This window comes from Grosmannia clavigera, assembly GCF_000143105.1.
Source record: "Grosmannia clavigera kw1407 unplaced genomic scaffold GCSC_140, whole genome shotgun sequence".
Lineage (NCBI taxonomy): Eukaryota > Fungi > Ascomycota > Sordariomycetes > Ophiostomatales > Ophiostomataceae > Leptographium > Leptographium clavigerum.
In genome coordinates this window covers 3,110,960-3,134,808 of record NW_014040801.1, presented here as the reverse complement: position 1 = coordinate 3,134,808, position 23,849 = coordinate 3,110,960, and the positions used below count along the sequence as shown (strand labels likewise).

Genomic DNA, 23,849 nt, shown 5'->3' with positions numbered 1-23,849 from the left:
TTTTGTTATTATTTTTTTGTGCTTTTTCGGTTTTCGGTTTTTTTCTTGTTGCTTGTTTTTGCTTTTTCCTCTCCTTTTGTCATTTTCTGGCCTCTGGGCGGTTGGCTTCTCATGACGGACGTCTCCTACACTCTTTTTGCTCTACTAGCCAGCGATGCTTTTGCTATCCACTCCTTCTATAGACCTTGCTCTTTCCACTTTTGGTGGTAGACCTTCTTGCCGACCAACGACGCCTTGTCGTGTTGACAGACTGTTTCCACATGCAAAATACCCATATTATACCTAGTATACTCTATTGCCCTTGGCATATTCGCTTCTCAGTCAATTCCACCTGCCCTTGCATGAATGTGATGTCGTTCTGGCTATACGAGCACGAGCAAGTTATGGACGCCTCGGCAGAGGCGGAATGTGGCGTCAGGTCGGAGCTGTCCCGCATACTCGTACTTCTTTTCTTCTCGTTCCCGTCTTTACGAGGTCTCTTGATAAACAGTCGTTGGGAAGCGCAAGTCTAGCACAGAGGCCCATCTGCGCTGCTACCACCCTGCTTCGACTCCTGCAGGCCGCATGCATTCTGCACTCGTCAAACACCCGGGTTGCAGTAGTGCATGGTGTTTCAGGAATCCCAACAACAATACAGGTGTGTTGTACGGAGTACAAAGTACTATGTAAGATGCATAACAAACGATGTCTGATCTGCCCTCGCAGGGATTCTCTCCCTTGTCTTTCCTTTTTCGTCCTTCTTTGGCTGGGGGATTCCGGATCCGGACTTCTCCGTCAGCCATGCACGTGACCTGTGATAGTCTCTGCTTACGCAATCGTGTCGCACAGAGTATAAGCTGTCCATCAGGATCTCCCTTTGAGCTCTGCCAAGGCATTCGCCTAGACAACGATGGGGTCTCTCTCCGCCGAGACAGCCCGGACACTGGAGAGAGACAGTCCGGCGGCACACACGGCCGTGAGACATGGCGCGACCGTAGTAGTGTATCACCGACGGCAGCTCTCTGTAGGCAGCTGGTTATCTCACTTGAGGGCATATACATGGTAGTGTACGGAGTACAGTGAACAGTGAACAGCGCTCTAATGTCAGACACCTCCACCAGCTCTCTCCACCGTGCAGCAACGGTATTCAAAGGACAAAAAGGTGCGTTTGTGTGTCTTGTGTTGTTGGACGAGTGTCCCTCTCGAGGTTCTTCTGCCTCGTGTCGTCTTCCCGTCTTCTGCTGACTCTGGCTTCTCCCTCTCTTCTTGCCTCTCTCCATTCGCTTTCCCCCTACACCTCATCCTCGCTGTCATCCCCCAGCAGCTCGCCTTCGTCGTCGTCCACGGCCGCATAGTCGCCCCGGCCACGTGCAAAGCTGTCACGTGTGGTAAACCGTCGCGTGCCGCCTGAACCACGCCCACTGCTGCCAAAGCCGAAGCCTTGGCCAATCCGGCTCCAGGCTCCCCGGCCGCGATCACCACCACCACCACCACCACTGCCGCGTCCGGTCCAGCGCCCCAACGCGTCCGTCGTCGTCCGCCACACGGTCGAGGCTACTAGCGGCAGCGTGCCCAAGGCAGCCACAGCGCCGGCTAGCACCATCAGCGGGATCTTGAACCATGGAGCGTTGCCGTCGAGCGCAAAACGTGACGTGCCGTTCTCGCCCAGCCGGATGGACCCAAACTTGCCCGTCCAGTTGCTGTAGACCCACCAGCCGACGGCAGCAGCCATGCTGACCGGAATGACGACGGCAAAGAAGATGACCAGGCCACCTGGACCGCGGTGCTTGCGCTGGAACTCGTCCTCGTGGTTGCTGCAGGCCTGCGGCACCGTCTGCTTGTCGAACTCGTCGCCGCCCGAGCACGTTGTCAGCGGAATGCGCCGGAAGCCTGACGGCGGGTAGTAGTCCACGGCGTCTGGATGATCCTTGCACCACTGCTCCTTGGACAGCGGCTCCAGCCCCGGCACCAGTGAGCATTGTCCGTGGTTGTCGAGTTCGTAGTTGTAGTCACTGTCTGTCAGTCTTCTTGTTCACTACTACACCCACACCAAATTCACTCACCATTCATAGTCTCGCCGGCTGCACGTGCAGTTCTCCGTGTTGTACAGGTGCTGCAGCCGGAAGCCGTTGTAACACGTCCGGTCCGACTTCTTGCGCAGATACTGCGTCACATGTCCGAACAGACACTGCGACTGCGGCATCAGCGGATGCGACGGCGACCAGAGGTAGTAGTCCGACGCCTTGGCGTCCTTGTCGTTGTGCTCGCACGGCCGGTCGGCCAGGCCGGTAAAGTCCAGGTTGATCGTGAAGACGGCCGCGCTGCTGCCTCCCCGTCGACACCACAGCAGAAAATTGCGCGAGGCCCCCGACCGCAGCGTCGTGATATCCAGCACCTCCACCTCGTCTTCGCTGAATTGGTACTCCTGCCACGTCGCCCCTTCGTCTGTCGTGAACTGCACCGTCCGCGTGCTGCCGTGTCGCGGCACCAGCACCACGATCGAGCCCTGGTCGCCAAATTGCCACGTCCACGCGCCCTTGAGCACCTGGCGCCACGAGAGGCCTGCATCCGTGGTCATGAACGTGTCGGCCGTCGCCAGCTCGCCCAGGCTGTCGCCCACGTTGCCCACGCCAAACATCAGACCCACTGCACCGGCTGACGAATATGTCTTGCGCCTGTCCTCTCGCTCCGTGTAGCCGTGAATGTGCAGCGCGCACGCCGGATCGCCGCCCTCGCTCGCCCCTAGCTTCGGCCGGCACCCGTACGCCTTGCCTTCCCGGTCTTTTTCTGGCGGCGGCATAAATGCCCACTCGGCCCCGTCGTTGTGGCTGATCTTCGTCTGCAGCCGCTTCTTCGCCGCCTTGTCCTTATCGTCCCGGTTCGCCACCATGTTCACCACCATCACGCCCTCCAGCCCCAGCACTTTCTCAAAGTCGACGTAGTATCGGTTGTCACAGTTGACCCCCGCAATGCTCAGCACATACGATGTCCCGTTCGAGTTGCTCTTGAGGATCGTGCCGTACCGCTGGTCCTCCCGCGTCTCCGTCGCCACAAACAGGTTGACCGCGTGCGTCGAGCTGTCCAGCACCGTGTACTCGTGCTGCTCCGGCGTGTCAAAGTTGGCCGGGAACTGTGCCTCCGCATACTTCTCGCCGTCCAGGCTTGCCAACGCCCGCAGGCTCTTCCGCTCGCCGTCCTCGGCCGCTACCACGATGAACTCGGCCATCGTCGCGAAGCCCTTGGCATTCTGCTCGTGCACCTCCTTGTGGTCGCGGAACCAGTCGCTGCTCGACACCAGCTGCAGCGGGTTCTCCGCCGCTGACCCGCCCGCCTCGCGTGCCCGCGCCAGGCAGAGCACCTCTTCGGCTGACCGCACCCGGTACGCGCTCGACCCGATGAACTCGCACCGCTCCACGTATCGCAGCAGTGTCTGCCAGTTGTCGCCGCGGTCCAAAGAGTACGACGCCTCCACCGAGCATTCGCCCGTGCCCTCGCACTTCTCGCCCACCCAGATCAGCCAGTCTTTCTTGTCCGCGTGGAACGACAGCGGCGTCCGTCGGTTGCGCATGTCGGGTGGATACGGTGCCTGGAACTCGTGCCAGTGCTCGCCGTGGTCGATTGTGTAGATCACCCGTCCTGACGCCGTCACGAAAAAGACTGCCTCTCTGAAGAACTCGTGCGGCACGATCGCCCAGACTGCCAGGTCGTCAAACACTGCCGGCCGCGTCCACGTCTTGCCGTGGTCCGTCGTCACGAAAATCGGCCCGCCCTCAGACGTCCCGCTGATCGGCCGCATGATGATCGTCTCGTCCGCCACCGCGCTCGAATCGCCGCGCTCCAGGTAGTGCTTCTCAAACCCGTCGTACTGTCGCTGCAGTCCCAGCTCTTGCGTCGTGTGCGCCACCTTGCCCGATGCTGGTGCTGCCGGCGGCGCCGCCGAGTCTGCGCACTTGTGCTGCACCAGCTCGTCCTTCTGCTGCCCGCTGCTGCGCCGACACGTGTTGCCCGGAATCAGCCGCCAGCCCGACGACCCCTTAAAGGTCGCGTCTGCCTTCGCGTCGCGGCCGCACGCTCCCTCCGGCGGATGCACCGGTCCCACCTGCTCGCACTCGCCCTTGTCGTTGCGCCGGAAGTTGTAGTCGCACTCAAAGTCCTTGTCCGTGCAGTCACAGTCCGTCGTCTCCACCACCGGGTCTCGGAAGTCTGCCTTGAGGAAGCACGCTGCCTCCTTCTTGCGCCGGTGGTACTTTTGCGTGTGGCCCATGAGGCATGTCGGCTGGCCCTTGTCGTCCACCCGCGCCCACCAGTCCTCCAGGTCGTCCGGCTTGCACGTCGCCTCGTGCAGGCCCTCAAAGTCAATCGCGATGATGAGCGATTTCTCCTTAGTGTCCGCCACCAGCAGGAACTTGAGGCTCGTCGAGTCCTGCGTCGTCGTCAGGATCAGCGGCCGTACCCGGAGGCCTTCCGGCAGCGCTGCCGTCCGCCACGTCCGCCCATGGTCCAGCGAGTACGTCACCTCGCCCACGTCGTTTGCGTCGTGTACCGCCAGCAGGATCGAGCCCTGGTCGCCGAACTCGTACTTATGTGGGCCCTTCGGACCCTCGATCCACGTCACACCCGCGTCGTCCGACACGTACAGGTTCCCGTCCGCATAACGGCCCAGCGACTCGCCCTTGTTGCCAATGGCCATGACCAGCCCCGGCGCCGGGCTCGAGTACACCCGCCCAATGTTGCTCAGATCCGTCACCGAGTGCAGGTGAAGTCGGTCGTTGCCGCCCACCGTCACCGGCGCAAACGTCCGGCCATCGTCAAACGTGATCTCCGTCACAATCTTCTTCTGCGCGCGGTCGCTGTCGACCGCCTTGCCGTTCTCCACCCGGTTGACCAGGAAGATGCCCTGGATGCCCGAGATCTTCTCAAAGTCCACGTGGCCCCGCTGGTTGCGGTTAGTGTACTCCACGTTGCGCGTGAAGAACGTGCCGTTCGAGTTGCTCGTGAACAGCACGCCCATCGGGTCAGACGGCCGCGTCGTCATCACGTCGATCTGGAGGCTGTAGTTAGTGCTCTCCAGCACTGTGTAAGCCTCCTGGTTGATCTGGTGGTCCGTCGGGAAGACGGCGCGGTGCCACCGGAGCGTGTCGTCCGTCACAAAGAGCGCCATCTCGTCTGTGTTGAGCGACGTCGTCGCCACCAGCAGGTACTTCTTCACCGGGGCCACGTTGACGATTCCCTGGATCGGCCGGTCCGTGTCGAGGTTGGGCTCGAACTCCTGGATCGTCCCGTCCGCCGTCGTCGCCTGGAAGAAGTTATCCGACACCACCAGCCGTTGGTCCTGCTTGAGGATCGACCGTGGGTCCTTGACGATGCAGAGGATCCGGCTGGCGTCGAGGTCGGCCGAGCCGGTGCTGAACAAATCGGTCGAGCAGGCCCACCAGCAGCCGGCTGAATTGCCGCGCAGGAACCGCGCATCCGTGCGGAAGCCGTCTGTCGTGTACATGGCCACCTCGATGCAGCTGCCGGCGATGCAGTCCATGCCGTTAAAGATGATCCGGTTGGGGTCGTGGGCGTGGAAGACGAGCAAATCGGACTGGAACAAGCTGGGCTCGGCATCGGTGAAAAATGTCTGCCACGTCTTGCCACGATCGTCGGTGCGGTAGTGCACCACGCCTTCTGTCATCACGTATGCCCGCGTGGGGTCGAAGTCGTGCATGATGAGACGCGACGCTTCCTGGGCCGGGATGGCCGCCACCTTGTCCCATTTGCTGCCGGCATCGACGGACCGGAATATAACACCGTCGACGTAGTCGTGGAAGAGGATCACGTCCGAGTCCTCAAAGTAGTTGAGGCTGTCGGGTGTGTAGGAAAACGAGCTGACGTGGATCTCGGGGTCGTCCTTGGCAGCCCAGGCTGCTGTCGTGGCGCCCAATGCCCACCACAAAGGCACGGCCAGTGCGGCCGCTGCCCGTAAAGCTCTCCGGACCATCATGGTCAGCCTTGTATCGGGACGGTCATAGGTCGTCCAGCCGGAAAGGCAGAAAGGGAAGAAAGAAATGCGCGCGGGGACTGAGCGATGATAGAGAAGCTACTTCAGGAGATGCGGGCGCCCGCCAGGTAGCTCAAATGATAAAATGTGCAGATAGCCGTCGCCTGGCAGGATAGTCAAGAGAAAATGGAAGCTGGAAGGGCGATGGAGCGGCAAAGACGGAATGGTCGAGTGGCAATGCGCATACGTGGCCGACGATGGGAAACGAGAATGAGAAACTGGAAAGGAGAAAGACCTTACCTTACGGCCAGGCGCGCTGACTAGTCGGTCGTAGCTGCAGAAAGAAGCAAGCAGCAAGGGCTTCTGCCTACAGGGGTGGCTGGTGAGGGGAGCCACAAAAACAGGTGGCTTAGCGCTCAGATAGCCCGCTACGCTGTCCCACGTACAGCATGACGCCCGGGACGCCGTACCATCCTAACAGCAGCCGGCGATCGGCGCTGTGCCAAGTCCAAACAGCTTCTTCGCCTCTTGTCGTTGACGTCTTCAACGCGCATGGGGACGCGGGGGCGGAGACGCTCCGTACTCCGTGCTATCTTTCAGCTTCAGCCCTTACACCGAAACCGTTCCCGTCTCATGCATGGCATATCTTGTCACGGCTAAGCTAATACCGGTCCACTCGAGGTTGCCCACAGGATGTGCAAAACGGAGCATTAGACTATTGGCTGACGAGAAACACTGCAAGCCCCAGATCCAGCTTGCTCGGAAAAGAACCGCTCGCACGCTGGCTCGCTGCGGTCAGGATTGGTTGCTCTGGTAAATAAGACGTTTATCCTCGCACCTCTCCCTTCCTTATTCCTCGCTCTAATACCCCGGTTCGCCTTTTCGTATCTTCTCCCAGTCGTAGAAACACAAATAAAATCACTAGATTGTATTTACAAAACCAAAAAAAAACAAGACCAAATCACAGAAACCACAATTACAATAAACGGGGACAGGCCGCTCTCCTGTCCGTTGATCTCCCGTGCGATGCACAGAATCATGCATCTCCAGTTAGCGAGTAGGTCCGCTCAGACGAAGCCCGTAGATCGTGAGAAATGGAAATATAATTATAGCAAGAAGCCAACAAAGGAAAACAGCACCTCCACCTCATCGGCCAGTTTAGCTGCCGTACTTCTTGAACTTGATGACAGCGCTGCCGCCGGTGGTGAGAGACGTCTGTGCACACGTTAGCAAGAAGATCCAAACACGTCAAAAGTAACAGAAACATCAGAAATATCAACATGTTACGTACCGTGCAGCCACTGCCGCCGCCATAGTAGGAGCCGCTCTTGAGGTAGCAATCGCCGTTGATGTCACCGGTGATCTCAATGTCAAAGTCGAGCTCGGCCGAAGACGTCGGCGTGTTCGGGAAGATGGAGATGTACGTCACGCCATAGATGTCGGTACCGGCACCAATGTTGACCGGCGCCCAGTTGCCGGCAGAGTCGGGGTAGTCGGCGCTGGTCCACACGCAGCCCTGCTCCAGCGTGACGCCCTTGTTGTTGACGTAGTACTGGCCGCTGGTGTACTTGCCCTCCCACTCGTAGCCCGTCTTAGCGTTCATGTTGGTGAGCGTGACCGTCTCGCCCGCGCCCGCCAGCACCGGGATGTTCATCATCTCGTTACCGGGGTAGTTGGTACCGCACACGGCCACCTCGTCCGACAGCTCGTTCTTGATCGTGATGCCGCCGAGGCCGTCCTGGCAGAGCGTGTCAAAGTTGTCGTTGGTCAGCTCGAGGTAGCCGTCGCTGTTGCACCACAGACCGCCGATCGACTGGCCCGTTGCGCCCTGCGAGGTCGTCGGCCACTGTGCCTTAGTTTGGCCAGCCGGGCAGGCGTACGAGCAGAACGAGCCCTCCGTGCAGCCGCCGCTAACCGCCTCGACAATGTCGCTGATGAGCGAGCCCGGTGTCCAGCTGCCCGTGGTCTGGATGCTAGCCCAGCCGCCAAGCCCGATCCAGTCAACGGCCACCGCGCCGTACGCCGACGGGAACTCGCTGCACTTGACCGTTCCGCTGGGGAACTTCGTGCCCGAGCCCGAGACAGTGGTGGTGCTGCTGCTGCTGCTGCTGGCCGCTGCAGACGCTGATGAGGACGTGCTGCTGATAGTAGACGTCGACCACGTCGATGAGGAGCTCGTGCTCGTGCTGCTCCAGCTCGTGCTTGTGCTGCTCCAGCTGGTGCTGGTGCTGGTGCTGAACGAACTCGTGCTGGTGCTCGTGGACGTCGAGGTCCAGGCGGTCGAGGTCGACCAGCTCGACGTGGACGAGCTCGTGATCTTGGACTCGAAGAATTCCTGGGCCTCCTTGGTGCTCAGGGAAGAGGTCGACGTCGATGTTGGCGCAGGCGACGTGTAGACTGGCGTGGCCGTTCCGAGGACAATGCAGCTGCCGTCGTCAATGCACTCGTGGGCCTCGTCCGTAGACACGGGCGAGCCGTCCGCGTAGACGTAGGCGGTCTCGTACGCAACAGTAGCAGCACGCTTGGCTACAGGGCTGCCTTGTGCCAGCCTGCGCGCGTGGTGGTGACCGTGAGAGTCGGCTGCGACGCTGGCGACGAAGGCCGCAGCGACGGCGATGTTGGCGAGTCCCTTCATGGTGTTGTGTTGTCCTTTTTCCCCAACCTAGCGTTAACTTCTATTCGGCATCAGACAGTCCGCCTCGGGAGAGAGAGATAAACCTTCGTTGATATCGCGCAATCGGTCAGGAAGGTCTGCAAGAGTCGCGTCAGCATTGACTATCGATCGGTCGGTGTTTCTCTCAACAAAGTTTCGGAATACAAGAGGAGTGTCCTCAAGCTGGCACATATGGCCCCATGGCTTCCGTCACCCTGACTCGTCGCTTGGGTGCTCTGACACCGCATTTTCCCCTCTCGGCCCTCCCTGGTAAGTAAACCCACCTTTTTGAATTGTTTGGGGCAATATTATCGTATTTCGATGGACCGGTCTTTATTCGTGAAACCCCAAATGAGCGTGGTAGAGAGCGTCGGCTCCCTGTTGGATGGAGAATAGCGTCGACAGCAAAAGAGCGTCGTGAGGTTTGACGATGGCACGGGAAACGAGCGTGGGTGGTAACGAGTGCAAGATCCGAAGACGAAGAAACCAGAGGAAAGAAAGGGAGCGGCAACAGCCTGATTAATCATGTGCTTGCATTGCCAAGGTAGTTTAGCCCACCGCCCGAAAGACAGGAGACCGCGAGAGGAAGCAGCCTCTCTAACTGGGTGTTAGAGGGTCCCGATAAAATTGCATTCCCCACGAAAGGGGCAGAACCAGACAGGGGAAATGAGAAGCAGAGGCGCGTGCTTTCCGCCCCACGGCGGCCGTCGTCAACACGGTACATAGTATTTTACTCGTGCTTGTCGCTCGACAGGGGGGAGGGGTGTGGATTGGAATGAGATGAGTGTTCCTGTTCCGAGACCCGGTTGGAAGCCAAGGAGGCCAAGGAAGCCAAGGAAGCCGTGCCAGCCTCAATGGCAGCCAGAAAATCCTAGAAATAGCATGATTGCGATGATTGCGCTGTTGCCATACCGAGGGGAACGTGGCACTCGCAGAGAAGGGGCAAATAAATCCGGACAGACATGTTGCTAAGGCTTGCGAATGTTGACAAAAGACGAGAGTCGTAGATTAGGCGGGAAATAGAGATGCAAGCACTGTGTCGATTAGGTCTTCGTACGGCCAAAGTACCGGCACCCCTTGAAAAAGTACTGCGCGCATCAGCCACGCCTTAGCCAGTCTCAAAGGTACTCCGACCAGCAGAGCAGCTACAAGGAACCAAAGAGGTCGGACGTTTACCCTGTCTTCCCGCCTTGCCTCATGCAGTTGGTCCAATGATTGAGCCCCGCAATAAGGACCCCCTTTTCCCTCGTGACAGCGCGAGCGGTACCTGGACTATTTCCTTTTTGGATTGGCACAGGAACCCTTGGAATGGGGATCGCCGGACTGAACTTGATTCCTGATGGCAGCCAAGCCAGTTGCCCTTCGTTTGTGTCGTACGAACATCTCGATACTACGGAGTATTACCCTGCTCTGTGCGTCGTACTGTTACATCATCGTATGTTCTACGGAGCCTGCTCTCGCATAGTATCGCCTTGCTTACTCCGTACTCTTCGCCTGTTTCTTCTCCTTTACTCCGTATATTCGCTGCTGTTCTCAACCTTATCCGCACTTCACAAAACCTGTTTGCACGAATTGTCGTCCCAGCCACTTTCCGCATAGCGCACCTGATATATCCGACTCCGACTCTCAGAAACATGCCTACGGAGTACATGTAGGCACGTTACGGAATACTAGAAGGCGTACGTGGCTCTGCTGGCCACTCTGCGACCTCAATCTCATTTCCTTCTAGCTCTACCCCATCAAGAATCGTACAATGCACCGGCAAGTCGTGTAGTGCACACGTAATCCGACTCGTTTTCTGGGGTGTCTGCGAGCACGATACGCGTACGAGCTTTAGCTTCTGTCCGTGAGTACGGAGTACGCAGCCCAGCCCACACTTCTGGGTCCGATTGCCGGTCTGAGCGAACAACACGCTGGACGAAGTGCCACACTTGGGCCAGAACATTTTTCGGAGCTCGCAGGCGCACGCGGCAGCTCATGGGTCGGGTGGCGCCCACCCAATTGCGGATAGCTACCGCTGTGTATATTACGTGTGAAGACTCGTAAGGGTGAGTGTATTGTTTTGCTCTCTCCATCCGATGTACGACGTATCTTACGGCACGCCGAAGTGGCTTGCGCAGAGAAAGCAATCATACTCCGTTAAAGCTCGCAAATGCGACGTCAGGCAAGCCTGTTTTTCTCGGTGTTCGCTGTTTTGCAATCGACACCGGAACTCTTTTGTTCTCTTGACTGAAACCGGCAAATCAAGGCCTCGTGCAACCATAAAGATGACAATGCTCGGCGGAGATGAAACAATATCCCCCAATTAGGCTTTTGACGCACAGGCCAATAGTGCTGTTGTCATCCAACGCCCGAGACATGTGTCTCCTTAGGCACGTTGGAATGTGCGGTGGTCAAGGCAGTTCCTTGCGTCCAATGCAACGATGTGGTTGTAGCCCTCTTTATAAGCAAGTATGTGTGCCTGCCGCCATGCCGAAGTAGTGTAAAGAAAAAGAAACAAGAAACGTTGTTTGCCGCGGTTTCTCAATTAGTATGTTGGAAATATCACAAAGACATCCCAGAAAAAAAGCCAGTGTGACCAGCTCACTCCAGTAGGTAACGTGGCCGTGGTATGTACTCGTACGATTGCAAAGCACGTGTACAGAGTAAAACACATAGCATGCTCGTGCAAACAGAGATCGCTGACATGAATGCGCTACAACAATGGTCGGACCCAGCAACAGGCTAACTGGTTTCGCTGCGTCATAAGTGGAATTTTGTTGACATGGCCGGCATGATGAGCTAGTTAGTTTGGAGCATAAAAGTCACGGCGTGGTCTCGAATTGGCTGGACTTATATTTACTGTGTAGAGTGCCAATAGCCTTGGTACGGATATCAGAGGGTAAATTGCTCCGATTTTTTGTCTTTATTACAGATGCTATTCCGAATACTAAACTCTCCCAAAAGGCATTAAGCGGACTGAAGGGTAAAAAGCGCCTGATATAGCGTGTTGTCGAGCTTTCTATTGAGCGGGTAAGCAAGCGGTCAAGACACCTTGCCAGCCGTACGAGTAGCTCTTTCCACCAGTGTTTCAATGAACATATGCTCCGTATCTCGTAAGCTGCTAAATCTCCTAATTGTTGCTACGACGTACGGACGAAGACAATTATGTCTAGGCTGAAGGCTGCATCATCACTGACATTAGTCACGGGTGGCTTGAAGACAGGCCAATAATAGCATCCCTATACAGGGCATTTTACTTAAGCAAGACATAGTCAGTTGCCTTATGAAGACATGCAAGACTTTCTCGTAACGATTGCTTGAATGTACTCCGTACTTTGGAAGTCATGTAGGGATTACTGATGTTAATATGCCAAGCTTGTTTTTACAATTTACACTCCGTAAATTGGCTGCAGACATCTGCTGTGCTTTTGTTATTTACCTTCAAAGGTTGAATGCGCGATATTTCATATTAATTAAGTCTACCTTTGCCTTGCATATTTGTCTTGCCCGAATTATACGATGAACACAAGTCCCGTAAACCATTACGAATCTGTTGCAGTCACGAGGAAGCAGGACCAACGATTACCAGAACTACATATACGAGAAAAGAATACTCCGTATGGACCGTCGAAAAGCCCGTACAAGCCATATATCGTATAGTAGGAAATAAAGTGAAGGAAGTGGCAGCATTTGCTTTGTCAGGTCAACAAATAACTTGACGCTACTTTCCCACGACATACGAACAGTACCTCTGGGCACAGAACACAGACAGCTAAGTTGGTTACCTGAGTAACTCACGTCCGGTGTATGTCAAATACACTCAATTCGCGGTGTTGTAGGAACGGAGGTCTGTTCAGAAGCCAACTGCGAGTTACTCGGTCAAATGAGATTCAGCCACACACGGTGCACGGAGCCTGCTCCTTGCTACGAAGCCTGGAGAGCTGGAAGGCCTGTCCGGATCTACAACGACACAGCCACATACAACCAGTGGGGGCCGCATGAATTTGATAGTTCTGGAAATAGATTCAGGAGGACGTCGTATTATGTCGTATGCTCTGATGTAGATATTTCCGTGCAAGCGAGCACATATTCTCTGTATTTGCAGAGGCTCTTTCTGTCCTTGCAGTGACTCGAGGAAGATCATGGGGACAAGCACGCACAGGCTCCTGGTCAAGCCGGGTTCCGGTCCACTTGGCCATTTGTCCTTTTTCGCAACCATCTCGCCTACGACGGGAGCCTCTTCTCACGCAGCGACATGTCGTCGGCCTAGCTTATCGAGCCGCTATTCCCTGCGGCCACCCAGCGCAACTCCGCCAGCCGTCTCGCGCGGCCTGATGCCGATGCCAGCTGCGCAAAAAGCGAGCAACCGTGCTGTGGCTCGCTGCTTCGAGTCAGTTCAGCTACGACCTCTCCCAGCGGCGGGCCAACCACGGCGCGCAGACCAGTCGCCGCACCAAGCCACAAAATCGCATTTGCATCACCCCACACCCCCATCATCTTTCCGTCCTCCACCATCTGAGAGAGGTTTCTCTACTCGTAGGGACATGTAGTCGTAATCACGGCCTGCGAGCCCCTTCTCAGCTGCCTGCGCACACCCCCTCGCATTGCTGCTTCTGCCAATAGCATACTGTGTAGGCGACAGGCAGCAAGGGAAATGCTGAACGGCCATCCAAATTTCACGTATACGAGTAGACGCCCAGTGTGGCGCCCCGGAACGTCGCGCTGAATCTTGCGTGTTATCCGATCTCAGGGCAGCGGACTTTGTCCTTTTCCTCGACGGCTACTTCCCTGAGGCTAAACAAAGTGCACCACATTTCGGTCGCGCTTGCCCCCGGCTTCCCGGGTTATTTTTGTTTCTCGCACTGGCCGCCTGTCGGGCACATTACAGCAGCCCGTAGCAGCCAATGTCACCTGCACCTTGTCCAAGCAGCCAATGGGAACATCGGCTAGACATAACCGCACAGTGACACTACGCTAGTTAGCACTGCGCTGAACCGCCTGTAGGCCGCTACACCACCCGACAAAATCTGACTATTCATGCCACGGCGACCTCCAGCCTCACTAGCCATTCAGGTCCGGCAGTTCTCTCTTTTCTTCCCTTCTCACCCCAATCCTGCAGCTCTGCAGCATTTTCCCCAGAACACCCGCGCAAACTCGTACCTGTCCACAAAACCGCCAAGAACACATCCGTCTGCGGCCGCTATCAAAATTGTTCTTACTAGCATCATTCTGCCTGTGTGCGAGTTCCTCCACCAACGTTCCCTGACTCCCAACAGGCACGAACGAAGCTCTCGCCACGTTTCTTCAGCCACACATCGATCGCAGCCTCCCCAGTCCCGTTGCATTTGACGATGCCCTTTGGATTGCGTTGACGAGGCGCGAGAACAACGGGGATTCGAAAAAACGGCCCTGCACGCGACTGTTGACGGAACATTGATAGTTTTCGTTTTTTCTCTTGGATAAAGCGAAGAATTATCCCACCCCCCCTTTTTCTACTATTTTTGTCGCCGACGTACCATCGCCAATCTTTCTCTCATCACCACCACCACCACCTTTGAACAGCTGCACCCATGGCTTCTGCCGGAAAGGGTCCCGTAGCCACAGGGGCTTCGCATGCTGCGCTTCCCGGCCCCCCAACTCCGGCGTTTTCCCCAGACCCTTCTGCCCTTTCTGCCGTTATCGACCCTGAAATCGACCCCTCTGCATCGGAAGCTACGCGATCAATCAAGCGTCCACGCTCACCTTCGCTCGGCTCATCCGCTGCTGCCGCAGACATGTCCAGTATTGGCCTATCACCTAAAAAGATTGCCCGGCTCGCTACCGGCTCGCGATTTTCCGATGCCACCGCCGAATTGACCTCCCAACCTCCCGATGACGATGGCCAAGAACGCGTCGAACAAGAACATGCGCATGAGGGTGCCTCCGTGCTGCAGCCCCTAGGCGCTGATGACTACGCGGCACAGACAGCTCTATCAGTCCTGCGCGGAGCTGAGGCCCTGATGTCTCAGAAAGCCGCGTCCGGGACCGCTACTACAGAAGTGGTAGCTGAGGCTGCTGCTGCCGTTGCTGCTGCTGCTTCGGGTGAAAACGCAGGCGCTGAGAACACCGAAGATGCTGATGCGCAGATCACTGCCGACAACGCCACTGCCCTTGCTGAAGCGGCCGTTGAGGGGCTCGCTGCCGGCGAAGGCAATGTCCATGGTCACGGTCACGGCCATAGCGCAGAACAGATGGGCGTGGACACGCAGCAGAACCGGTCGAACTCTCTGTACGCTACCCCAGGCATTTCCACACAGACGGATACTGGCGATGTGCACGGATTGGCTGGGCCAGGGGCATTTTCAGAGCTGGTACCCAAATCGCCATCCAACAAGAAGCACAAGTGTCCTTACTGCGAAACCGAATTCACACGCCACCACAACCTCAAGAGTCACCTCCTCACACACAGCCAAGAAAAGCCGTACAGTTGTCAAGGATGCGACATGCGCTTCCGACGGCTGCACGACCTCAAGCGCCACAGCAAACTGCATACGGGCGAGAAGCCCCACATATGCCCACGATGCGACCGCAAGTTTGCTCGTGGCGACGCCCTGGCTCGGCATAGCAAGGGTGCAGGAGGCTGTGCTGGGCGACGGTCGAGCTCGTCGGGCAATTTTGGTGGCGCGGCCGCAGACGAGAGCTTCGATGCCTCCAGCATTGCCGATGCAGACAGCTCGGTCATGACTGGCATCGAGTACGACAATACCGATGACGACGAGCGCAGACGCCTAAGTCTGCCGGTCAACAAGCTGCCGCATGGCCGGGGTCCCCGAACGTCCACAGACGTGTTTGGCGCACATGCACGGACGTATCCCCTCATGTCAGACGGACAGAGAGGGCCAGCAGTCAGCAGCCTTTATCCACCGAGCATCGACCGCACGCCCCCTGGGGCGTCTTCGACTCCGAGTCTGACAAATGGGGCGTTGACGACGACAGCAGCCGGAAGGGGCCATACGCCAAGCACGAGTATGCCGTCGATCCCGATCAGCACAGGCAGTGCCTCTCTTTTCTCGCAGCACGGAATTGCCGAGAGCCCCAAGCCTCTCAGCCCTGCTGCTGGCCCGGATTCGAATGCTCTCCGACCGTCGGGTGCACAAGCACAATTCACGCAGGCACAGTTCACGCTGCGCAGGCCCAACTTGGCGGAGCCGCATGGTGCGTTTGCTGCTGCCCGAGACGCTCTGATGAGTCCGGTGCGTTTTTCTTACTGACAATTCTAGTCTTATCCTCCACAGACCCGTTGCAGCAGATCAAAACCAATGGCCCCAGTGGCAATGGGGATACCAATGCGAATATTTTCTCGTCCGAGCAGGGCATGTGGACGTATATTCAGACTCTGGAGAGCAAGCTCAAGGCGCAAGACGAGAAACTGAAGCTGCAGGACGAGCGTATTGCGCTTCTGGAAGCATCGAAGCTTGGATATGAGGCCCAGATATCCAGCCTAACGAAAGGGACCGCCGGCACGCGCAGCCAACCGACGACGACCGACGGCCAAGCACAGGCTGTGGCGATTTCCGTCGATCCGGTTCCAGATACACAGCCGACAATGGGTCCGCTGATGGAATCTCAGATGGAACCGCCGATGGACCCGCCGATGGAGTCGCCGATGGAACAGCAGGCCGAGCAGCATATTGGACAGGAAGACCAGCAGACGGACCAGCAGAGAGACCAGCAAGCGGAACAACAAGCGGAGCGACAGGCAGAGCGACATGCCGAGCAACAGCTGGAACAACACATCGGGCAGCAATTGGAGAATGCAATCGTGCAGCAGTAAGGCCGCTAATGGAAAGCGATTGGGCCATACCCGGTGGAGGTTTTGCCGGAACGTCAAGCCCGCTCAGCCCCGCCCGATGGGTCTGTTTTTGTACCCTTTCTTTCGTGATTGTTGTTAATCCGGGTGAAATTTGCGTGCTGTGTGGCACTTGTGCTGTCTATCTATCATGGAGGGGGTTTATTGTCAAAATGGGTCGAGTGTCTGGCGTTTCATTTGCATAAGTATCTTTGCATGTTTTTCCCTGCCTGCTTGTTTTTCTCGGGGTTTCTTTCTATTTGCTTGTCTGGAAGGCGCTGGGAGGAGGGCCGATGCCAAGCGTTTCCGTGAAAAGAAAAAAAAGTTTGCCATGGCGAACCGACTGAGAGAGTCGGTAGCCGGTCTCGAAGCGTTTTTTTGATATGTGCCTCTTGGCCGCCAAAGAACAGCCCCAAACGTGTGTGGGAGACGATCACCGGGGAGATGCTAGGCGGACGGTATGGTTTGCGACATGTTGAAGTTTATATAAAGCCACTGTATTATTATATGGATTATGTGTTCTAGGACATTTTGAATGAAAAATTGTCCGAATTCGTCAAATTGTGCCAAAGCAGAAGGGACGCCTCACTCAGCCACAGTGGTTGACGTCATTACGCGACAGGGACCTACATAGGCTGGCAATTTTTAGTCAGGGGACAAACCTGACACTGATTTTGAGAGCAATCTATCGTCATCTTTCCGCGAGCTTCCGGCCACAGCGTGGAATACTGGTTTTGGTGGCCGTCGGCGTCGGAGCACTGCGGCACACTGCACAAGAATAGCATTCGACATAGGGCTCGTCGGCTCTGCCATTTAGGCGGCAGGAGAAACAGACAGAGCTGTTTTGCATTGTCTTTAGGTGAGACAAAGACCCGAGCAGGTTGTCGGGGTGAGTTGCATGGTGTAGACTGGCATTTTCAAAGAGAGTTGCTATTTGCACCGTAAAATTTGGCTATCTGCACCGTACTCCACTGATAAGAAATATGGTACATAGGGTGGGTTTAAGAAAACTTAGTTGATTGGTTAATTTGTTCTGCGCTATACTAGAATAGGAATAGACTTACGTTTTTGCCGTAAAAAAAGTTGCTTACTATTACAGAGTACTTTTTACAACGTACGGAGGTCCCTACTAAAAGTTCGTTCTTACTGCTCTTCTATAACTATAGCAATACATAGTGCAGAGTGTAATTTATACAGAGAAAGTTATTAGCGATAATGCGCTAGAGCTTAGTGGATATTATCGCTAATATAATTCAATTATGTATTTTGTTTGCCTATAGAGTACAAAGTATAGAGTATAGAGTACAGAGTACTCTGTACTTAACTAGACAACGGTGCGAGAATATTATTGGCTAAAAGTAAATTTATATTATGGGTCCTTAGGGGTGAAAGCAGGGACCCACCCTATGTACTATATCTCTTATCAGTGAATTACGGTGCAGATAGCCAAATTTTACGGTGCAAATAGCAACTCTCTTTGAAAATGGCATTTGCACTTTCTTGTCGGTTTAAGTCGCTGACAGTCATAAAGGGAAGCAGTGAGAGGAAATTCGACAGCACAGCACAGTAAAGCACAGCAGACAGAACCTGCAGACGAGCATGTCTACGGCTTCGATAATCGAGCCCAAGGCGGCGACAGCGACGAATGGGACGCAGCCCAAGACGAGCACCGATGCAGACGGGCCGGCCAAGTCGCCCAAGGTGCGGTTTGCACCGCTGCGGGTGCCGCTGCGACGACGGAAGCAGACGCTGGCGGTGCTGATCCACTGCACGAGCATCATGGTATCGCTGCCGCTCTTTTTCTTCTGCTGCGCGGTGCCGCTGGCGTGGCCGCTGCTGATTCCGTACATGCTGCACCTGCTCTTCTCAACCGCCGCCACGGACGGCCGGCTGCACTGGCGGTCGGAGTGGTTTCGGTCGCTGCCGCTGTGGCGCTGGTTTGGGGCATACTTCCCAGCACAGCTGCACAAGACGGCCGATCTGGCGGCCGAGCGCAAGTACATCTTCGGGTACCATCCGCACGGCATCATCTCGCACGGGGCGTGGGCGTCGTTTGCGACCGAGGGCCTTGGCTTTGCGGCCAAGTTTCCCGGCATCACCAACAGCCTGCTGACGCTCGAGTCCAACTTCAGCATCCCCTTCTACCGCGAGTACCTGCTTTTGGCGGGCATCCGCTCCGTGTCGCGCCAGTCGATCGTCAACCACCTGAGCCGCGGCGGGCCCGACGGCCACGGTGCTGGCCGGGCCGTGACCATTGTCGTCGGCGGTGCGCGCGAGTCGCTGCAGGCCAACCCCGGCACCATGCGACTCGTTCTGCACGGCCGCTACGGCTTCATCAAGGTGGCCATGGCCACCGGCGCCGACCTCGTCCCCGTGCTCGGCTTCGGCGAGGTCGACCTGTACCAGCAGCTCCAGGGCGACGCCCATCCGCTGCTGCACCGCTTCCAGCTGTACGTGCTCAAGGCCTGGAAGTTCACTCTGCCATTCATGCGCGGCCGCGGCATCTTCAACTATGACTACGGCCTGATGCCCTACCGCGTGCCGCTCAACGTCGTCGTCGGCCGACCCATCGCCGTCGACAAGGCCACGCCCGGCGCCCTGGACCCGGCCGAGGTCGAGCGCCTGCACGGGCTCTACGTCGCCGAGCTGCAGCACCTCTGGGACGAGCACAAGGATGTGTATGCCAAGGACCGCGTCGAGGAGATGCAGATTCTCGCCTAGTTTTGCTGGCCGGCTTGCTTCGGGGTATCTGGACCGAGTTTGGACAGGGCGGGCTTCTGGTCGCAGACATGTACGTGGATCGCACAGACAGCAAATATCATCACAGTTATGGCTCGGGCTGTGCGTGTTGGCGGTGCAGCATGTCTTGCTAGGGCGCGACGAGAGGCTGGCGACAGCCAGAGCGTGCAGAGGGAGAGCCGGAGCTGCCGGCCACGCTCGCCAGCAAGGGGGTGGCTACAGCGATCTGGAAGGCTGTGGAATGGAGGGCGAGAACAAGCGTCCGTTCCAGAGACAGCAGCCAGCCGTTGCCAGCCCCAAGCCTGGGGATATGCTTCCTCCCTGTGCTCCAAGGGAAACGGTAAAAAAGGCCCGAGACGGCCTCTACGGCGTACCACCGTGCGGGCCAGAAAGCCAAGGCCCACGCGGACAGACCAAGAGGAAGCAAGGGAGGCCCGCATCCCGAGACTAGAGGGTGGGAAAAGGAACGAAAAAAATGCGCGAGACAATGTCAGTGCTCAGATCAGCGGAGGCCGGCCAGCCGGTGCGGCGCTGCTGCGGGTGCATCGTCGCAGACCAAGACACGCATGCAGGTAAGAGGCGGAGGCGAAGGGCTGACGGCGAGGGCGAAGACTCCTGTAACGGCCACCCCCCTCCGACGAGAGAAAAGAAAACAAGAGGGACCGTTGCAGGTGATACCATGCTGCTGCTGCTGCTGCTTTCTTTTTCGACTTGTCGTTTGTCGTCTCTGATTTTTGGTCTTGCTTTTTGGGATTATGTGTGCAATTTCTCGATTGGCCGTCCGAGACGTCTCTTCCTCTACTTCCAGGATGAGACGCGTAGGACATCAAAGGACGGAGGAGCGCATCTGCCGGTCTACGACGTACGTACGCCATACTGCTCTAGGCGGCCTCTTCTTGACCCTCGCATCCGGGCCACCGGCATTGTGTCTCCGCCCAGTAAGATGCCTGCATCTTGCATGCTCGCAGATAAGAGGTCTTGGATCGTGGCTCCCGTGTTTGTGTGTATGCATGTAGCTCTCTTTTTTCCCTCTTTATCTCTCCAAGGCCTTTTTCCCCTCTTTCTTTTTTACATTTTCTACATTTACAGCTCTCATTCGCCATTTCCTTTCTTTTTCCTCTCTCATCGTGCCTTTGCTCGCTCCATCTGCTGATCTCGGCCAGCACAGCACAGACCTCTGGTCCATGGACGCTTGACAACACACTAGACGAGATCAGACCTCCGGGATACCGGCCAAGAGGCAGACTTCCCCCGATAAGGCACTCGAGAGTAGTATGATCAGCCGGCAACAAAGGCGTAATCGCAGAATTGCCGCCCGACACAGAGTAGCATGTTGAAAAACGGTTGGCCGTTTGATGGGGTCGTCGCTAGTTTCCCCTTCAATGCTCACAGCTCTCCTCCCGTCTCGACGATCGGCAAAGCAGCACGCATCACGATTGCTCGGCACCCAGATGAACATCCAAGACTTCCCTCAATCCGGACAATCCTCCTGGCCGTTTGCTTCCGGCTCTTTATTTTCGGGGTTTTCTCTTCTCTCAGCCACTCGTACGAGTGTACGCTGCCGATCACTGCATCGGTTGAAAAATGTCGGATTTTTGCTTCTGACATTGTACTAGTGTTCCGCACCTCTCCCAAGCTGCAAGTTCGTAGCCCGCTCTTTCTCCGAGTCTAATGAACAACAGCCCATTAATCTACGAGTGTCCATCCTGCTCATAAGATCCCACTCGGGCTCAAGTTCATCACAGCGTCGTCAGCAGGCGGAGATGCATAAGGCTCGGATGTAAAACACACTCCTTGCTGCTATTGATGTAGGGGGGCGTGTTTTTTTTTTCTTTCTTTTTTTTTTTTTTTCTTTTCGTTCGTATTATGTATGTACTCAGCACGCAATAGTAGTCGGCGACCCAAAAAGCAAGCTCTAGTAGCGGTGTAGGTACGAGTAAACAGTAGACACTCCGTACTCCAATCACCAACAACTTCGCATCAGCAGCCAGAAAAATAAATAAACGAAACAGCTGCCAACGCGAAACGCGGCGGATTGGAATCGCTCTCTCTCTCCATCGTTTCCGCTGTTGACGCGTCACAAACTGTGCAAAGAGTTTTCTACCGGTGTGATGATCGTGTGTGTGGCAATTTAGGACCTGCATGAACGAGAACTTGCATTGTAGCGAAGCACCAGAGGTACATCTGTGCCGCACTCTTAAAAGCTGTGATGCGGGTGTGTGGCAAATGCGGGCTGGTAAACGCGTGCCTCGTATCTACGTCGCAGGGCTCTCGGTCTGTATTGTTGGCTACCGCCCCCCTGAAAGACATAATGCGACCTGCCCTTTTTCATTCCCTTGGTTCTCCCTTTTCTCTCTCGCCAGCCTCTTGTTCCAGCCCCCGTCTACGGAAATCTGGCTGAGGTTCCGCGAATGAAAAGCCCGTGACTGTGACAGCAAGTGTGACGAGCTGCGGGCGGTGATTATGTGATAAGGTTTAAGCTGGCTTATGGCCGCTGTTGGCCAAAAGACCCCTAGACGCACTACTCCAAGAGCTGTCAAGGCGCATGGGCAACACATGGTTAGAGGCACAGATTCAAGCCCAACAGCCAGGCCGTACATAGTGGCCGCAGACCTCCCACAGGAACGCGTAATGCACCGGAGCCAGTCCCAGAATCGCCGACCCCTTTTCATCACGTTTCAATCTCGATTACCCCGGCTTTCTGCCCGTCTCTGCCGGCCGCGTGTGAGTTGAGTTTCATCAAACGTTTCTCTTCTGCCGTTAGATCAGAAAGCCTCCGGCCTGCCCGCCATTCAGAGGCTGTCGGCCAAGGCCTGCCCCCACTGGCTTTGCATGAAAGACATACTCGTAGGGTGGCAGCGTGTTTATGCCAGGGAATGGCCTTTTTCGGCACCTCAGCGGACACATCATGATGCAGTGCTACCTATACTGTATTTTGCGTCAAGCCCGAGCGGCTGCTGGCCAGAACAGGGAAGCATGTCGCCGTAGTCAATACTCCGCCCATAGACCTATTGGTCCTTTCTGACGCTGTCTTCCTTGGCCGATTAGAAGCCATGCCACGATCTGACAAGTCTCGGCTGATCCAAGCGAGTAAGTAGTATGACTTCCTTCCCACTGACCGAGCCGAAAAGACACTGGCTCGGACCCGGACACCCGCCAAACAAAAGAACGTAGAACATGTGCACTATCTGTGCGGGATTTTCGAGCTGGTTGGTCTTTCGTTGGTGGCAAAGATACGAATCGTGCTAAAAAGCCAACGACTTGGAATTTGGGCGGGAACGCTTGGCTGCGTGCGCTAGACAGCCGCTATAGACTATTGGTCCTTTTGGCTAACTACTGTATGTAATAGCAGCCTGCCAAAACTAATATCGAAAGCGCATTGTTTTAGCCAACTCTCTTGCTTGGTCCACGCTTGCATCGATAGTATCGAGCGGGGGGGTTCAAGACGCACACCCTTCCATTCACTCGTATCTTCGGAGCGGGAAGAAGCGTTTTCGCGTTCTAGCTCGATGGATGCAAGATACGTAACAGACCTCATCCCCAAATACGGACATCCGCGCTTGCCTCCACGCGCTTGCCATAGTCGCCATAAGCGTCCGAAGCTCGTCATTCGAAGAAACCGCTCATGCAAAGGGCGGAGGACATTGGTGCACGTACGAGCACGGCACGACACGATGCGATACGGCATTGAACAAGAGAGCAGGCCGCCGGTCTTCTCGAATCGGACATGCCGCTTCTTATCTCGTGGGATGTCCAGGCTGCGGGGAACGTAATCTCCTTTAGGCATCACTGCAGAGCTGCCATTCCGCGCCTTCCGCCCCCCCCAATGAGCGTCTTGACGACTGGATAGGTGTGCCGCAGCCATCTATCCCGCGCTAGCTGCCTTTCGAGAAGGTCGATGGAAGACGATGGTGTCGTCTCAATCTTCCCATCACCAGCAGCATGATATCTTCTGTTTCAGTCGGTGTGCACGCTGATAACAAGAGTGGGGGGCTGTTATCTTTCAACTCAACTGGGCATGATGTCTCGAAACTGCATGTCATTCTCATGTCTTACTCTGCTCTGAGACCGCAGTCAGAAGGCGGGAGCTGCCGCAGGCCCGTCGTACTCCGTAAGCAGCCGCACGGTTTTCCAGGATCAGTCGCCTCGCGTCTTCCGAAACGTTCCCGTGGCGATGAGCTCAAGAAGAGGAAAAAGTCACAGGATCCCATCGAGCCTTGTCGTCGCTGTGTCGTCTGCCCGCATAGGATTGCCACACGTGCTTGCGCATGCAATAAGCATTTACGTAACAGCAGCTGACCGACGACCTCAATTGGAAGCCTCCGAAGCAATTTGAGTAGGTTCGGGGGGGGGGGGGGTCCCAGTGTTTTATCGAGACAGTAATTATCACAGGAAACACTAAGCAGGCGTGAGCTATTCTAGTAATGATTGCGTACGTATCTTACAAGTTTGTGTGTAATGGTTTCTGGAAGAGAATGCTTCCGAGTATCTTCCCTCCCATCTCCACATTAGGAAGGTGGTAAGAAGCAGTCGGCAAGTCGTTCTTGTTTATACATAGCACAACACCGGCGGACGGGACGATTTCTGTCAAGCCTGTGGAGACAGACCGCCCCCATCCATTGTCTGGCATTTTGCCTGATCGACAGCCTCCCACGCACTACGTCGTACAGCGTACGTCGTACGCA

General features: G+C 56.1%; 4 protein-coding genes across 4 annotated transcripts; 2 read left to right on the top strand and 2 right to left on the bottom strand.

Moving 5' to 3' along the window:
- Positions 1 to 1,270: 1,270 nt before the first annotated feature.
- Positions 1,271 to 5,965, bottom strand: CMQ_473 (vacuolar protein sorting; the record flags this gene model as incomplete). The annotated part of the gene is made up of 2 exons (XM_014317552.1): positions 1,271 to 1,991; positions 2,043 to 5,965. 2 exons carry the CDS (start codon positions 5,963 to 5,965, stop codon positions 1,271 to 1,273), a joined length of 4,644 nt encoding a protein of 1,547 aa, XP_014173027.1.
- A 1,155-nt stretch (positions 5,966 to 7,120) lies between these two features.
- Positions 7,121 to 8,597, bottom strand: CMQ_1227 (sun domain containing protein; the record flags this gene model as incomplete). The annotated part of the gene is made up of 2 exons (XM_014318306.1): positions 7,121 to 7,177; positions 7,254 to 8,597. 2 exons carry the CDS (start codon positions 8,595 to 8,597, stop codon positions 7,121 to 7,123), a joined length of 1,401 nt encoding a protein of 466 aa, XP_014173781.1.
- Positions 8,598 to 14,167: 5,570 nt separating this feature from the next.
- On the top strand, positions 14,168 to 16,410 carry CMQ_1010 (c2h2 type zinc finger domain containing protein; the record flags this gene model as incomplete). Its single annotated transcript, XM_014318089.1, has 2 exons — positions 14,168 to 15,791; positions 15,872 to 16,410. 2 exons carry the CDS (start codon positions 14,168 to 14,170, stop codon positions 16,408 to 16,410), a joined length of 2,163 nt encoding a protein of 720 aa, XP_014173564.1.
- A 1,614-nt stretch (positions 16,411 to 18,024) lies between these two features.
- Positions 18,025 to 19,146, top strand: CMQ_1633 (diacylglycerol acyltransferase; the record flags this gene model as incomplete). Its single annotated transcript, XM_014318712.1, has 1 exon — positions 18,025 to 19,146. The coding sequence occupies one exon, from the start codon at positions 18,025 to 18,027 to the stop codon at positions 19,144 to 19,146; it is 1,122 nt and encodes a 373-aa protein (XP_014174187.1).
- Positions 19,147 to 23,849: the final 4,703 nt, after the last annotated feature.